We start from the raw sequence: 16,188 nt of genomic DNA, 5'->3' as shown, positions 1-16,188 counted from the left end.
TTTATAATTGCCTCAAACTGGAAATAATACAGATGCCCATCAATAGATGAACTGATAAACCAATTTTGGCATAATCATACAATAAAACAAAAAGGAATAAAAATGAACACATTATACATATTTGTGTCAATGTGGATGAGTCTCAAAAAATGCTGAATGAAAGAAGTCAGACACAAGAATACACTGTGTGCAATTCAGTTTTTATGAAATTCCAAAAAAACCAAATCTAATCCATGGTGACACAAAGCATACTGGTGGTTTCCAGGGCCATGGATAGAAAGAGGCAAAGAGATCTTTTTAGTGTGATGGAAATATACCATACCATGATTGTGGCATGATCATACAGGTGTATACATTTGTGAAAACTCAGTGACACGCACTTAAAATGGTTCCTTATTATATGTAAGTTATGCTTCAATAACATTGATTTTTAAAAAAGAGCTTATTTAGTATGTAATGACTATATGCTCTAACAACATAGATACAGTACAATCTTTTTTTTTTAAAAGTAAGGGAAAATAGGGAGATCGTATAAAAAAAAATTAGTACAGTACAAGCCTCATAGATTTTACCAGAATGACTCGAAAAGACTCAAAAGCCACGGGGCACCTGGGTGGCTCAGTCAATTAAGCCTCCTACTTCAGCTCAGGTCATGATCTCTTGGTCCGTGAGTTCTAGCTGCACATTGGGCTCTGTGCTGACAGCTCAGAGCCTCAAACCTGCTTCGGATTCTGTGTCTCCCTCTCCCTGTCCCTCCCCCACTCGTACTCTGTCTCTGTCTCTCAAAAATTAATAAACGTTAAAAAAGACTTAAACAAAAAAGACTCAAAAGCCAGTATAAAGAGCTGTCACTGGCTGAAGTTGGTCTTGTATGAGCTTCAAAAAGAGTAACTGCAGTGGACTAAAACCCATCAAACATGTTTAATTCTATGATTTAATAATAATATTTTTAAAAAAGAAAACACCGATCAACTTTGGAGAATAAGAAGGAATCAATTTTTTTGAAACTCGCACATAAGGGTAAAAGAATCTAGCATTTTTTCCGCTACATGAATTGGGGGACCAAATACATAAGGGAAAACATATCTTAATAAAATTATTCCAACTAATAAATACAAATAAATGATGCAACTAGAATCCTACAATCTTGCAAACCCCAGTGAATGAACAGATCTAGGCACTGAGCATGAAGAGCTGCAAACACCACACAAAGAAACAACCAGACATTATGTCCCACCTGATTAAAGAATAAAAAATCTATGTGTTAAATCCCTTTGGCCAAGACTAAATCTGTTCAAGCTTCCAGACCCCAATGACAATTTGTAAGAAATACAGAGAAAAGAGAACATGTTGAATGAACATCACTGCTAATAAGCAATCAAAATCTAGACTGTGGGAAAACTTTATAGGTCAAATGACCCAAGTTCTTGAAAAGAGAAGGTTTAAGGAAAAGAAAGGAATTGAGGAGGAACTTGTAGATTAAAAGAGTCCTTTTTATCAAATAGAAGAAAAAGGGTCCAACATATACAACCCATTAAAAGTTTTGTATTTTGAATATACAAAGAACTCCCACATAACAATAACAAAAAGAAAATCTACTAGAATAAATAGCAAAAACTTGAACAGCTGATTCATACAAAATGACCAATTAGTATATGAAAAGATGAAGTCTTATTTTATATACATATATCCTCTAGATTGTTTAAAAGTGAAATGACCTTAAGTGTCAACTTGAGGATATAGAGCAACAAAACTCTCAAAACTGCTGGGTAGACTGTAAATTGGTATAATCCTTTGGAAAACAGGTTAATATTATTTACTAAAGTTGAAATATGCATACTTATGACCCAACAATTTCATTCCTGGGTATATACCCAGTAGAAATGTGCACATGTGCACCAAGAGACATGTATGAGAATTGTCACAGAAGCACTATTTAGAATAGCTCCAAATAGGAAATGACTCAAATTGTGATCAATAGAATACATTGTAGTTTATTCATACAATTAACAATGCACAGAAATGAAAATTAATGAACTGTAACTACACACATACATGCATCTCACACACCTAATGAGTGAAGGAAGAATTCTGTTCACTTAAAATTCAAAAAAAAAAAGGCAAAAGTGAGCTTAAAGAAGTACCAAAATAAAGGGTATGGAAATTATCAATACCAAACTTGTATCACTGATAACTTCTTAAGGAGGAAGAATGTTACCATCAGGAGGGATATATAGGGAGCTTGTGGGTTACTGGAAATGTTTTATTTCTTAACTTGGAAGAGAGTTACATAGGTGTTGACTATATAATTATTTGTTAAGCTGTTTATATTTGGTCTATATACTTTTTCGTAAGTATACTGCATTTCATAATATAAAATTAAAATTTTTAAACTGTAAAAAATCAGGAAAATATCAGTGAGCCTTTAGGGTGGAGATATAAAATGTAAATTAGACAAAATATGTTGCCAAGTCAATCTGACTAAAAAATAAGGCTTAACGCTGATTGTTAGCTATCAAATAATGTACTTTGTCAACAAACATTTTTATATTCATGTAGTTAAATTCAGCACTTGAGAACTGTGTGTCAGGCATTATTCTAGTCATTGGGAACACAGCAGTGCACAAAAAAGTACTTACATACAAGTTGTGGAGAAAGACAATAAAAAAGAATCAACATGGTAAAGGGAACCCTGAAAGCGATGTTATATTTTTAGGGTAATTAGGGATATCCCCACTGATACTTGGCATCTGAACAGAGAGAGACTTTAAATCAAGACACTACTCCATGCCCTTCTCTGGGAAAAAGCTGCCAGAAAGATGGGAAAAGCCAAAAGCCTTAAGGCAGGACCATGCTTGGAGTATTCAAGTAACACAAAGGCCAGTAGGTTGGAATAGAACAACTGGGAGGGAGGTATGTAGGAGACGAAGCAGGCTGGTGTGGGGGGGAATTGAGAGGGTGTGATCACAAAGGGCATTGTAGAACTCTGTAAAGACCTCTTTCTGAGTGAAGTGAGAAACCATTTTAAACCAGTGACATGAGGGGATGTGACTTAGGTTTTAAAACCATCATTCTGGTCTTTTCAAAGGCACTATTAAAATAGGAAAAGCTACAATTCCTTTTCTATATGGAAAAATATGATACTTGGTTTGAGTATATCACATATAGGTTTGGAGAAAATAAACACGTAATGCTTCCTTTTATTTAGAAGAATCATTCTTTTAGTTGATATTAATAGCAAAATTTCACCTTAAAAAGTGTTCAAAAAATGGTAAAACTAAAATCCTCTGCTGTCCCCCAATTTACAGTGCCCAGTTTTTTCTTTTTAATTATGGTAAAATACACAGAAAACTTACCATTTTAAACCATTTTTTACATTTAAGAGTTCAATAGTGTTAAGGGTATTACAATGTTGTGTATAATGACTAATTTTAAAGACTTAAAAAAAATTCAGACCAGTGTTGATGTTTTTAGATAAACTCCAATACAATAATACATATTATTAATAAAAACAAGTATGAATATACTACAGTATATGATTTTGAGATGCTAGTATTTCCATTATTAAAATATGTGATGAATAAAAGACCTAATACACACAATTTGTTCTCTAAATTGGTGATATTTCCATATGATTTTGGCAGGATCATCACACATTTTAAAATGCTGTTATTGCTTATTTCTCGGCAGTTTAAATAAATGTGATTTTTTTTTTTTTTTTTACCTCTGTGAAGAGACGAGCATCATCAGAAAGCATATTATAATCCTGTGCACATTTCTTTGCAGAATTCTGCAAAAACTTTAGGAATTCAGTAACTTCTTCATTCACATGTTTTTTCATATCCTGATTTTTAAAAAAGTAGACACGTCTTGGAATAAGAAGCTTAATTAAAAACAATCACCTCTCAATCACTGCTCTAATAATCTGGATTTAAAGACTAATTAAAGTATCACATCCAAAGCAGAAATCAGAAACATAGTAAGAATTATTATATAATAATGGCAAACATGTTATTAAAAACACTACATTGTATGTAAATGTTAAAACACTATATTGAACACTTGCAACTAATACAATATTGCATGTCAACTACACTTCAATTTAAAAAAATTCATAAAAATAAAAAAGCAAATGACTATTGTACTACCAATTTAGGAATCATTAAGCTTTTTCATAAAATGCTCTAAATTAACATAAAAAAAGACAAACATCCAAATGGAAAAATGTGCAAACAACATGAATAGGCAAGTTATAAAAAAAAAAATAGAAATGGCTTATAAGCACATAGGAAAGACTTACTTTCATTACCAAACACTGTAAATTAATATGAAACAAGGGATCACCATATTTTCCATATCAAATTAGAGGCAAAAAGGTAATGCGCAGCGTTAGTGAAGATACATGTTTTTTTAAAGAAAATTTTCATACAATAGTGGTACAAATTGGTTTAAACTTTTTGTAGAACAATTTACTCAGGTATAAATACAGATTGAAGCCTTAAAAACATGTATAGTTTTGATCAGGCAATTATATTTTTAAGAATTTATCTTAAGGAAATAAGTATAAATGTGAACAAAGAGTTTGCAACAAAGATGTTCAATACAGCATCATTTATATAATTGAAAACTTAAAACTAAAGAAATTAAAAACTTAAAATTGTTTGTGAGCATTGTAAAATTGTATTGCTAGTACTTAAGATGAACTGGAGTGAAATATGCTCAGAACTAAAGGAAAATGCCTATTACAAAAGAACCAACAAAAGAATGAAAGCACCAATGCTCTATCAATTAAACTCTTTAAATTTCCATTTTTGTTAACAGGATTGTACCTAAAAACATAAAAGCAAAGTTAAAATATTTTTTACTGAAGCTGAAGAATAGCATACATACCAAATACTGCAAGTAGTCATTTTTATTTATTCCAACAGCTTTGGAATTTGCAGGAATTTTTGCGTATTTAACCAACAAGTCCACATAACTCCTCTGCTCTCTCTGTGAGAAACGAGAGAAACGAGGATAAGGAACTCTTGGTTTTGGAAGAAGAACCATTCCAACTGTGGTTTTAACTTTTTCCTTTGCTTGAGTTGCTGAACTAACTGCCGGCTCATTTTCTACAGAACTTGCTGAGGCATTCAAATTTTCTCCTATACGTCTGGAAAAAAAAATACAATTTACAAATATGTGCTTTTCACATGAAGATTACTATCATGGAACTTCATGATTCTCAATCACCAGGGAGAATATAGCGTGATTAACATAGTAAATTCCAGATTATTATCTAACTCTGCCACCTGCATTTTGATGTTTAGCCATTTGGTGTAAATTAAGTATTCTGCAGGATACGATCACATTACAAGTTTACCTTCAATTATCTGATGGAGAGGGAGAGGCAAACTCCTTAGATAAGTTATTCAATTTGGAACTATTTTCTCTTTACTCAAGAAGGGTAATTGCTCTTTCCAATCAATTATATATGCAGATATTCCATGTTTACATTTTATTACAATAGAAGTTGTTTTCATTTTTTAATTTTTTTTTTAATTTTAGTTTTTGAGAGAGAGTGTGAGCAAGGGACAGGGTGAGAGGGAGAGAGACAGAATTTTAAGCAGGCTCCCTGTTCAGCACGGAGCCCGACTCAGGGCTTGACTGCAAGACTGTGAGATCATGACCTGAACCGAAACCAGGAGCTGGATGTTCAACCCACTGAGCCACCCAGGCACCCCAACGATGCGAGCTGTTTTTAAAAGCTTAAATTCTTCAGTAAGTGACATCCATTAATATAAACAAAAGCCACTAAAAGCAGGATACGATGAAGTCACAAGTTCACAAATTGATTGAAATTCTAAATTTTCTAGTTTCCTTTGCTTTAATTATCTCAAGATTTAAAAAGAAAATTCCAACACTGTGTGCCATATTTTAGGGAAGCAACAGTGGTTTTAGAAAAGCTGTACAATTCTCTATCACTAGTACATGGCTGAATCCATGGAAATGTCTTTATGCCTTGAATGAATGCAAAAGAGAAAATCTGGTATTATCTATGATGAAATGCACTAGATGAGAAAGTGGTAACTACAGAACCTGTTATCATATCTATGAAACGATACCTGCAATTTCTAAAAAACCATCTTTCTGCCCCAGTGAGGTATATGAACATGAAGTTCTTATCTTATTCATAATCTGTCTCTATTCCTAGTATTCAAATGAAGTAACGTACATTTAAAAAAATATTTATTTATTTATTTATTTTGAGGGGGGGTGGGGAGGAGAGAGAGAATCCCAGGCAGGCTTGGCGCCGTGAGCATGGAGCCTAATAAGCATTGAGCCTAGGCTCAATGCCACAAACGATGTGATCATGACCTAAGTAAGCTGTGATCAAGAGTTGGACGCTTAAATGAATGAGCCACCCAAGTGCCCTAGCAATCTACACTTTTAATAAGAGAGTTTTAAAGTACACAAATACACACACATACAACTACACTTCCTTAGCCTCTATAATTCTATTTTCCATAGCAGTTAACTGTTCACCGTGATCTGGTTCCAAATTAAATAACAACAATAACACAAGAGGAAGGGAAACTAATGAGAAGGATGGCTGTCTATTGATTCATTCTTCATCTCCCCATTCATTAATATTTACTGAGTGAAAGGGGCGCCTGGGTGGCGCAGTCGGTTAAGCGTCCGACTTCAGCCAGGTCACGATCTCGCGGTCTGTGAGTTCGAGCCCCGCATCAGGCTCTGGGCTGATGGCTCAGAGCCTGGAGCCTGTTTCCAATTCTGTGTCTCCCTCTCTCTCTGCCCCTCCCCCGTTCATGCTCTGTCTCTCTCTGTCCCAAAAATAAATAAACGTTGAAAAAAAAAAATTTTTTTTTTTAAATATTTACTGAGTGACTATCATGTGCCAGGCTAATGCTGGACACGGGGGCACAATACAGTCTCTATTCTCTAAAACTTTGCAATCAAATGGATATGTACATTAATACAATGTAACTATGGAGATCTGAGGTTTCCAAACTGGGTACATACTGAATAGGTGATAGAGAAGAATCCTAAGGTAATGGGATAAGGGATTAAGAGGGAGAAAGGGGAGACACAAGAAATATTCAGAGCTGTGGCTTGCAATCATGACAGTATTAATTTCTTCGGGGAATTTTAGAAGCCTGTGGCTACATCCGGGTTGTCACAAAAGAAGGCAGGTAGAGAGAGATTAAGGAACGCTAGATGCCTGTAATGTAACATACGAGAGTGTACTACACAATTTTCAAAGGTCCCTTTAGGCTTTCTCTGATCATATACAAACAAACCTGGTCTGTTATTACTTATCCTACCAATACATTTTATTCTCTTTTATTTTTATGATTCTTCTATGGCACAGTTTATATTAACCTTTTCAATCTAACCTTGTTCATTTTAGCTGGTGCACTGACTACTGCATTATATTTTCTAGTGCAGTAGTATCTATCCATTTACATATATAATATGTACTCTTTTCTTTGATTTCACATTTATATATCTCGGACGTTACTTTTAAATATAATGTCGGAGGCTAATTCCATTTCAGGCTAGTAAAGGAGGTATCTCATCTCTTATAAATATTTGTTATGAAAAGTGGGACGGTGTTGGCCTGATAAAGCTGAGAATTATCAATCTAGATCTGTATCTGGATAAAAGGTGAGCCCCATCTAAAACCACTGCTAATTTGTTTTAAATCAGCTTTATAATACTAAAGCAAATACAGTAAAAATGCAAAGATTCTTAGAAAAAAAACAAAATAAAGCAAAATATTCAAGAGTACTCTTCTAGAGCTAAACTAAAGATGGAAAACTAATCAAAAGAGCTGGTTAGTGGATGGGAAAAGAACTTTGGAAATTAAAATACAGATGCTTAGACTGGCTCTGAAAATAATACAGGTGAAAGAAGACATACTTAGCTACTAAAGTTTCTCCAATAACTGTATAAAAATAAGCATATTTTAGGTTAACAAAATGAATATTAACTGCTGATCTTGGGAGAAATGTATTACAGCAAATTGATTTCTCACTAGAAAATGTCTTGAGAGCTATTCAAACCTAACGGTATTGTGTCCGCAACTCTTAACAATACTGCTTCACAGCTGTCTCTCTGAATATGAGAACATGTCTGTCCTTGTGGCACAAACTGGCAAATTTAATTAAGCTGCTGCAGCAACAAGATGCTGACTCAGATATGCCAGAGTAGGAATGTCAAGAAATTCTAGCAGTTTAAATTGGCTACATTCAGCAAAGAATGAAATGGCAGCACATCAAGATCATTTCCGTGTGCAGTGCTGTCAAAATCTTCATCAGGGCGCAGGCCAAAAGCATCTGACAGGGTTTCTCTATGCACATTTACAGCATTATATTTTATTTCAGTTGATGGTTTGAAGTTTTTCCCCTTCATTTTGTCAACTACCTACTCTCCTTTCTTAAAGTTTCTATGAAGAAAAGGCAGAATTCAAACTTAGTTTCCTATGCTTTAAGTCTACTGGTTTAGGTGGCTTCTTAAAGTAGCATTTGGAAATGGTGCTTCTAACCTCCATCTAAAGTCTACCTGTACCTTCTGGATTGACTTACTTTTCTATATTTGACACGTTAAAATTTCATAATTTTTTAAATTGGAAGCTACTTTCCCCCTTGCTGGTTTAAAGCTCAGTTATAAATATCTACAATCAGAAACTTTGATTTAAAAAAAGGTAAATGTTTACTTTTCAGTAGAGGGAGAAGGGCTGAATAAAAATCTCATATCACTGAAAGCAGAGTAATGAGAGTTACCAATATTTTCCTGAATATGATGGGAGAAGGCAAAACACACAAAATTATGGATAATAAAAATTTTACATTTTTTTCTAATATTTCCATCAAGAAAACAGCTGTAAATTACCACAGTCTGAAAACCCATTCCTTACTGTGACAAAACTTAGTAAAATTTAACGTGAGCAAAAAAGACTAGAAACATGAAATCAATGTCTTGTGTCTTTATTTTTTCTGTGCCAAAAGGTAAGTTACACTAATAAATTGTTTTGTGCTATACAAAAATCTAAAGAAAAACAAGCATATCCTAAGAAGAAAATATTTTAGGAGCTGTACCCAATTGCCAGCAAGATATCCTTTCCCTTACGTAATTCAGACTATAACCCACATCTAGGATATGCTGACTAGAACCAAACTTGAAAAGAACCATTAAAATATGGTGTGCCTGGGCGGCTCAGTTGGTAAAGTGCCCAATTCTTGATTTTGGCTCAGGTCATGATCTACAGCCCTGCGCAGGGCTCTGTGCTTGGGATTCTCTCTCTTCTTCTCTCTCTGCCTCTCCCCTGCTCATGCTCACTAGTGCTCTCTCTCAAAATAAATAAATAAATTTCAAAAAAAAAAAAAAGAATCATTAAAATAATTAAGCAGCAGGATAAAGAAAATGAATATTAAAAATTTTTAGTCTGAAAAGACGATGGCTGAGATAAATGTACATAAAACGGTGAGCAGTGTTTTGGTTTTTTTTAAAGATATATGTTCATTTTACCTTTAAGAAAAGGTAAAGATATACATCTTTACCCTCTTCTTCCAGGATATTACAATTGGTAGGCATTCTTTGATTCAAGTAAACAAAGGCAATTCTTTATTTGATAGTAAGTTTTAAGAAATTAAAAAAAGAAATTAAGGTATCCTCAAGAAATGGTACAAGTTGAGTAACAAAATCAGCTTGAAAAAAATCCATAGATACATTTATACAGGATTTACTCAACCTTCTATAGCTGATATTGGCAAAGATATTATAATTATGCACTTGGCAAGAATGTTGCTTTTAAAATTGCCTCTTTAATACAACATCTGCTTGCTTTTATGTGAACTTATTTATTCATCTGATAATCAAAAAAGCATTTTTAAAATGTTTTTAATGGCAATCTGGCAGCATCTATCAAAATAAAAAACATACATACCCTCCTCTTACAGGAATTTATCCTACTTATATCAGCACATGTATAAAATGGATGCTCATTGTTTATAATTGGAAAGGGATGGAAATAACCTAAATAAATATCAGTGGGGTCAATTAATTGATTCCAGAGTCATCCTTAAACGTTTGGATTCCAAAAGCTGGGTTGAGAGTACAAAATCATTATTTCTTAAAAGTACCAAAGTGAGTCTAATGAGCCAATATAATGAGGCTGAGGCAAAAGAGACAGAAATATCACTATCACCAGAAAGCCAGGAGAGTGAGATGTCTTCATAGTCAAGAGCTCATTGATGATCCTGAGAGGAGCAGTTTTAGTAGACTACCGAGGGTGGGAGCCAGATTACAGTGAGATGTTCAGTGAAAGCAAAGGCAGTGGGATGTGCAGTGACGTGTTTTCTTCTGTTTTATTCATCCATTCTCCTAATCTGTCTTTTGACTGGAAAGTTTAATCCATTTAAAAAGTAATTATTGAAGGGATGGACTTATTATTATTGCCATTTTGTCAAACGATTTCTGTACGCTTTACAACTGTTTGTCCCCCTTTTCCTCCCAGCAAACACACACGAGTTTTTAAAGAAGTCTAAGTACAAATGAGAGCAGAAGTAAGAAAGTAACATGGAATCCAGGGATTGAGCAGGAAAAACTTGAGCACCTTTAAACACTGAAAGATGAAAATACAGGAGTAAGAGCAGATGCTAATTGACAGAAAGGGTACTGAGAAGGCAGAACAGATGGGGGCCCATTCCATATACAGGCTGGAAATATGCTTCCTCCACTGCAAAATGAGTGAAGAAAAGATGAACGTAAATGTTGAACTCTAGAGAAGCTCCCCAATTCCTCACTGGGCGTATTTACAGTCCATTCTAGTAAATTCAATTACTTGGTTTCAAGATTCATCCACAATAACAGCCAATCACAAAGGAAAGGAGATGTTACAGGCAGGCAAGCAGTGAGAAGGGAAAATTACCACTCAACAGGCATGTTCATAGCAGAGAGAAATTTGGCAGTATCTATCAAAATATAAAATGCATACACCATCTGACCGAACAATTCAATTTCTATGAATTTATCTTATGAAAACGATTACAAGAATTTCATCAACGTACTGTTTATAATTACAAAAAAAGAGGAACGAACATATTTTGCAAATTCAGACTACCTAAATGAATTGAAAGTAAATCTATATAATGAAGTATTAAGCAACAATTAAGATTAAGCGATGTGTAGAGGCATGGAAAACTACACAAAATATTATTTTAAATGAAAAAAGCAAACTGTAAAACAGTTTCTTAGTATTTTACATTATTTATAATATGATGCCATTTTTGTTTTTATATCTATGTGGAGAAAGATCTGAAAAAATTTATACACACACACACAAACAAACCAAAGACTAGCCATCCTTGGGTACTGGGTTCTTCCATTTTCTAATTTTTACATTTCTATAATTTGAATGTTTAATACTGGACACATTTATAACACTTCAACTGCCAGAAAAATAACAATCAAATATGAAAACAAATAGCCAAATAAATAAATACATTACCTGTTAGATAAAACACATAGTTCTTTTAAACTTGGAGCCATGGAATGATCTTTATAATTTTCTTGAGAGAAAAATGTCTTAAGGCCATTTTTTGGGGAAACATCCCTGTGAAACAAAGTAATTAACTTACATTTGACAATTCAGAATCTCATGCTAGACTAAGCAGCACACTGGTACAACTGTAGTTTACAACTACTATTGCCCCCTATACCCTTTTCCAAGACAATCATTTCTTAATAATTTCAGTTTCATGTACCAGATGTTTGAGTTTAGATGTTTTACTTGGGTAGCTTTTAGCCTAGGCTCATTCTGAAATTCTCCAGTTCAAATAATCAGCCTTGCTCCTTAATACCCAATTAAATGTCAGAGATACTTAAGAGTCAAAGAACAGACTGAAGTATAATAAGAGCCTGTCAGGGGCAGGGCTCACCCCAGGCTCTTAGTTTTGTTCCATGCATTATTGTGCCAGGCCAAAAGACACTACAAAGACTGAATATCTTACCTATTTTCATTAACTTGGCCAATGTGATAAATGGGGTGCCTCTGCTAAAACCACTTCAAGGTCTTATATGATTTTCCATAACATCATAATTAGAGACTAAGCTATTATAGTGAATGCTTTCCATATAGAAGGCATCTAATAAAAGCTGGCTGAAGGAATTAGAAAGTTAAAAACAATGAGAACCATAATCTATAAAGGACAAAGATTATCAGGACTCTGTGGAAAAAGGGCTACAGTACTGTGCAAAGGTTCACATTTGGTTTCACAATGTCAATGGCATTTTAGGAGCATCTGTGCTGCATCTGAATACATTCTTTATGGCAAGGAGCATAAATGTACATGCCTTCTACAATTTACAGTAGAAAAGTCTATCAAATGGTAACTTCTGGCTGCCCATTCCCCAAATAGGAAATCTTAGCATATTTGCTCCACACTAATTTCTGTTTTTAAAAGTGTTTATCAAAAAAAACCACTGTGATTAAAGTACAAATGATAAAAATTAGAATGTCTTACTTGCTATGTGCCAATGTAGTTTCTTATGACTCGTTATGGTACTCTATCTGTGAAATCTCATTAAATTATAAGGATTTTGTATACCATACAAAAACAAAGTCAGAGACTCAGGGACAGTGAGCTCCCTGAAGGAAGGGAGTACTGTTTCCAACAACAACAACAACAAAAAAAAACACTTACTGAGCACATACTGATTGAACCTTCTGAGTCAGGTACTATTTTAATCAGCTTTGTCATCCCTTGTAACTTTAGTATTCTCTTTGGCTAGCAAAGAGTGGATGCTCAGTAAATGTGTGTTAAACTGATCTAACGAAGCTATGTATTAGATCCCTACAAAACCACGCTTACTAAGTCTGCTATTTGTGAGGTTCTCATATATTTCCAAAACAGTCTATGCATTTATGTAACCACTTGATATAGACTCTAACAAAATGAAGCTTGTCTACTCTTAAAGAGGTTTTTCTATTACTTGTACAGATACAGGCAAGGTTCTAGGACACAAGAAAATTCTAGCCTGTCTCCTTCGCTGAGAGACCAACAATAAATACATGATGAAGCAATACCTAGTAGCAATCTGAGTGATGAACTATTGTCATTTTTAGGAGAGGAAGTGCAATCAGCTATAACTCAAAAGTGCCCAGTACGTGAAGACAAGATCCAGGTACATTCTTAACCATTAAACTTGTATCATCTTTGTGTTTCCTCCAAATCTCTCCAGGCCAGAAAACTCTCCTTTGCTAAACCAGCCACCAGTCCCACTTCACTCCTCTTTAGAATACAAACAGATGTAACTCACCAGTTCAGCCTGGGTTCACCCATGGCCATCATGGAGCTCATATTTCTAGATTTCTGCTTCACTCTAGCCCACAATTCTGCTGCCTGGCAGTGCAGGCTCCCACGGAGGCAGGATTTCTCCAGAATCTACGCTCAACCCAGGAAAAACCAAAGGTCAGGATCAAAAGCAGGTGACCGGCTGGGCCAGGGGCTGTTAACCTAGGTGTAAGAAGAACCTTTAACACCTACCCTCAACTGACAGGGACACCTAAAAGAGAATACAGCAGACAGATGAATATTCCCAAGGTTCTTTGGAGCAGAACAGCAATGCTGATGTAGGAGTCCTTCCCCATTTAACTTACTCCAGTAATGTAACTCTCAGGACACTCACTGAGGAAATAAAAGGGTCAAAACAGAATGGTGTTCTCATTGGTTACATACTAAATCACTTACAGCATGGCGCTGTAAGTCCTAACTCAGATCCCCTGCACTCCCTTAACGCCCAAATAAACCTTGCTTCCGTTTTCCCAAACATACACGGCATGGGGCAGATTCTGGCAAGCAATCCTGGACAAAAATTCCCTGGTTATCAAGAAGCTTTCAAAAAGAATCTCACTTTTGAGGAGGCTGAGGTCCAGGTGACTTAAGTGACATTTCACAGGATCATACAGAGGAATCACTAGGATTGCAAATCTGGGTTGACCACTCTATGTTCACTGCTTCTCCTTCATCCGGAACGGACTGATAAGTGGTATGTGAGAAAGGAGCAGTCACATTTAAGAGTCGGTCTCTCGGTACCTGACGGGCCTGACCTGCTCCTACATAATCCCACCTCTCACATTATGACCCGTGTGGGGTTGGGGAGGGAGGGTCGATGAAGGTAAAAGGAATGGCTGCGGGAAGGGGGCGGAAGGAGAAACAAGGTTCCAGAAAGGCAAGTTAAAGGGGTGACCAAAGCCGTGGGAGGGGGCCGCGCCAAAACCCGGAGCAGAGGGTCCTAGTCCGGCCGAAGGGGCCGCCATGTTCCCTCCTCCCGCCCTCACGAGCGCCCGCCTGCAGGGCAGAGCCCTTCCTTCCGCGCCTCTGCTGCAAAGCAGCCTTTCCGCCCACCTCTTAGTCCGCGGCGGCTCTGACCCGGGCCGCGGCCCCCACTCCACACACGCTCCACCCCACTCCTTACACTGTCGCGCGCGCCCTCCGAAGGCCTTATTTAAAGGACGTAGCCGCGCCGTCTCGGCCCTGCGTAATGACGTATGCAACGACGCCGGGGGCGGCGCCCGAGTACTCCTTCTCGTATTCGGGGTATTTCGGCTAGAAATTGCAAGGTCCGGTGCGTCGCGGCTGGCCTGAAGGAAGGAGCCAGGGGTTGCGTGTTGTCCTAGAAAGTCCTCGACCTTGAGGGGATGATGAATTAAAAGGAGGACAGACAAGTACAGTACTGGAAGGACCCAATCAGACTTGGTTGTGACCTTAGGCTTTTGTCTTAGCTTCCTAACCCTGTCTCCTCATCAGTAAGGTGGAGATATTATTAGCACCTACTTGGTAGTATTTTTTAAAGGATTACATGAAATAACGGAGAAAGTTGTGCTCAACACGGTACTTTAGGTGTCACACCCCACTTTAGATGTCAGTTTCCTCCAGCAGCCCCTCTGGCTCTCCCACTAATTTTGTTCTCATTCATTAAGGAAAGATTTATTGAGCACTTAACAATTTGTGCTTGGTGCTGGTTACATATATAGGCCTAAGACTGAATACCAGTTCTTCCAGGAGCTTTTGATCTTTGGGAATCTCATTCACATTAAATAATTATAAAACAAAATAGAAAGTAGTAAGCTACGTAAGAGAAACTGTACGAATTCAGAGGGAGAGAAATTACTAGTGAGAGGGACAAAAAGCAGCTTTTAATAGCTAATGATACCTTTTGAATACTTATATATCAGTTACCACATTGGACACTTGACATGTCAGCTCATTTGAAGAATTTGAAGTATGTGGATGATGAGAAAGGACATTCTAGAAAGAGACCAGCACAAGGAGCCACATAAATCTATTGCATGAACAGAGTCCAGTGTGTATGCTAACAGAAAAACATGTTCTAAATTTTACAATGATTTATGATATTATGTAAAGCTATGTTCAGAGAGAAATTATACTTCTATTAAAAATCTCCCTTGGGGCGCCTGGGCGGCTCAGTTGGTTGAGCCTCTGACTTCAGCTCAGGTCATGAACTCACAGTTTGTGGGTTTGAGCCCCACATCAGGCTCTGTGCTGACCGCTTGCTCAGAACCTGGAGCCTGCTTCAGAATCTGTGTCTTCTTCTCTCTCTGCCCCTCTCCTGCTCACGCTTTGTCTACTCTGATTCTCAAAAATAAATAAATGTAAAAGAAAAAATCTCCCTTGAATCCAGTGACCCTTAGGTAATTTATTTTATCTGAAATGCAAGGACTATGAAAAGTAGTAGAGGAAAAGGGTTTGAAAAACAGACTGGGATGTGGCCACACAAGAACCTATAAGTTAGATTAAGGATTCTGACTTTATTGTATAACAAATGAAATGCTGGGCTGGGTGGGGGTGTTTATCAGCAGAAGTATGACACAGAGTTTCTGTGTTTCAGGAAAGTTTATCTGGCAATGTATTAAATGAGTTGTAGCACAGAGGCAGGTTAGGACGCAGTGCTTATGAATACTTGCAAATCAGCCAGAGCAATGACTGGCACTGTGCAAGTAGCACTTATTAGGTGAGTGATGTTGACAGCCCGTGCTAGGACAGAGATGGACATCAAAGCAGTGTAGAATTTCAAGTGTTGGGTACTGTCTCTTAAAGCATGCAGTCAGAGAGAATTGGGAATCCTGTCCTACTGTTTAGCAGCTGCTTACGAAACTGTTCA

At 36.4% G+C, this 16,188-nt stretch overlaps 1 protein-coding gene across 7 annotated transcripts in view; it reads right to left on the bottom strand.

Annotated features, from left to right (window-relative positions):
• ICE2 (interactor of little elongation complex ELL subunit 2) overlaps window positions 1-14,521 on the bottom strand; it is a 64,306-nt gene extending 49,785 nt beyond the window's left edge. For 2 of the 7 annotated variants that reach the window (XM_043555284.1, XM_043555287.1), the window contains exons 1-5: window positions 14,412-14,521; window positions 13,324-13,520; window positions 11,513-11,617; window positions 4,891-5,152; window positions 3,725-3,844 (exon numbers count right to left, since the gene is read on the bottom strand). In XM_043555284.1, coding sequence (XP_043411219.1) covers window positions 3,725-3,844; window positions 4,891-5,152; window positions 11,513-11,617; window positions 13,324-13,364 — 528 coding nt within the window. In that variant the 5' untranslated portion in view covers window positions 13,365-13,520; window positions 14,412-14,521. Of the gene's footprint in view, window positions 1-3,724; window positions 3,845-4,890; window positions 5,153-11,512; window positions 11,622-13,323; window positions 13,521-13,550; window positions 13,692-13,917; window positions 14,378-14,411 lie in introns of those variants that run through there. The other 5 variants (XM_043555283.1, XM_043555286.1, XM_043555285.1 and 2 more) reach the window with 5 other exon arrangements.
• Window positions 14,522-16,188: the final 1,667 nt, after the last annotated feature.

Source organism: Prionailurus bengalensis, chromosome B3 (genome assembly GCF_016509475.1).
Source record: "Prionailurus bengalensis isolate Pbe53 chromosome B3, Fcat_Pben_1.1_paternal_pri, whole genome shotgun sequence".
In the NCBI taxonomy this organism is placed as follows: Eukaryota; Metazoa; Chordata; class Mammalia; order Carnivora; family Felidae; genus Prionailurus; species Prionailurus bengalensis.
Note: the sequence above shows the minus strand (reverse complement) of the source record. Positions and strands in the feature narration are given on the sequence as shown.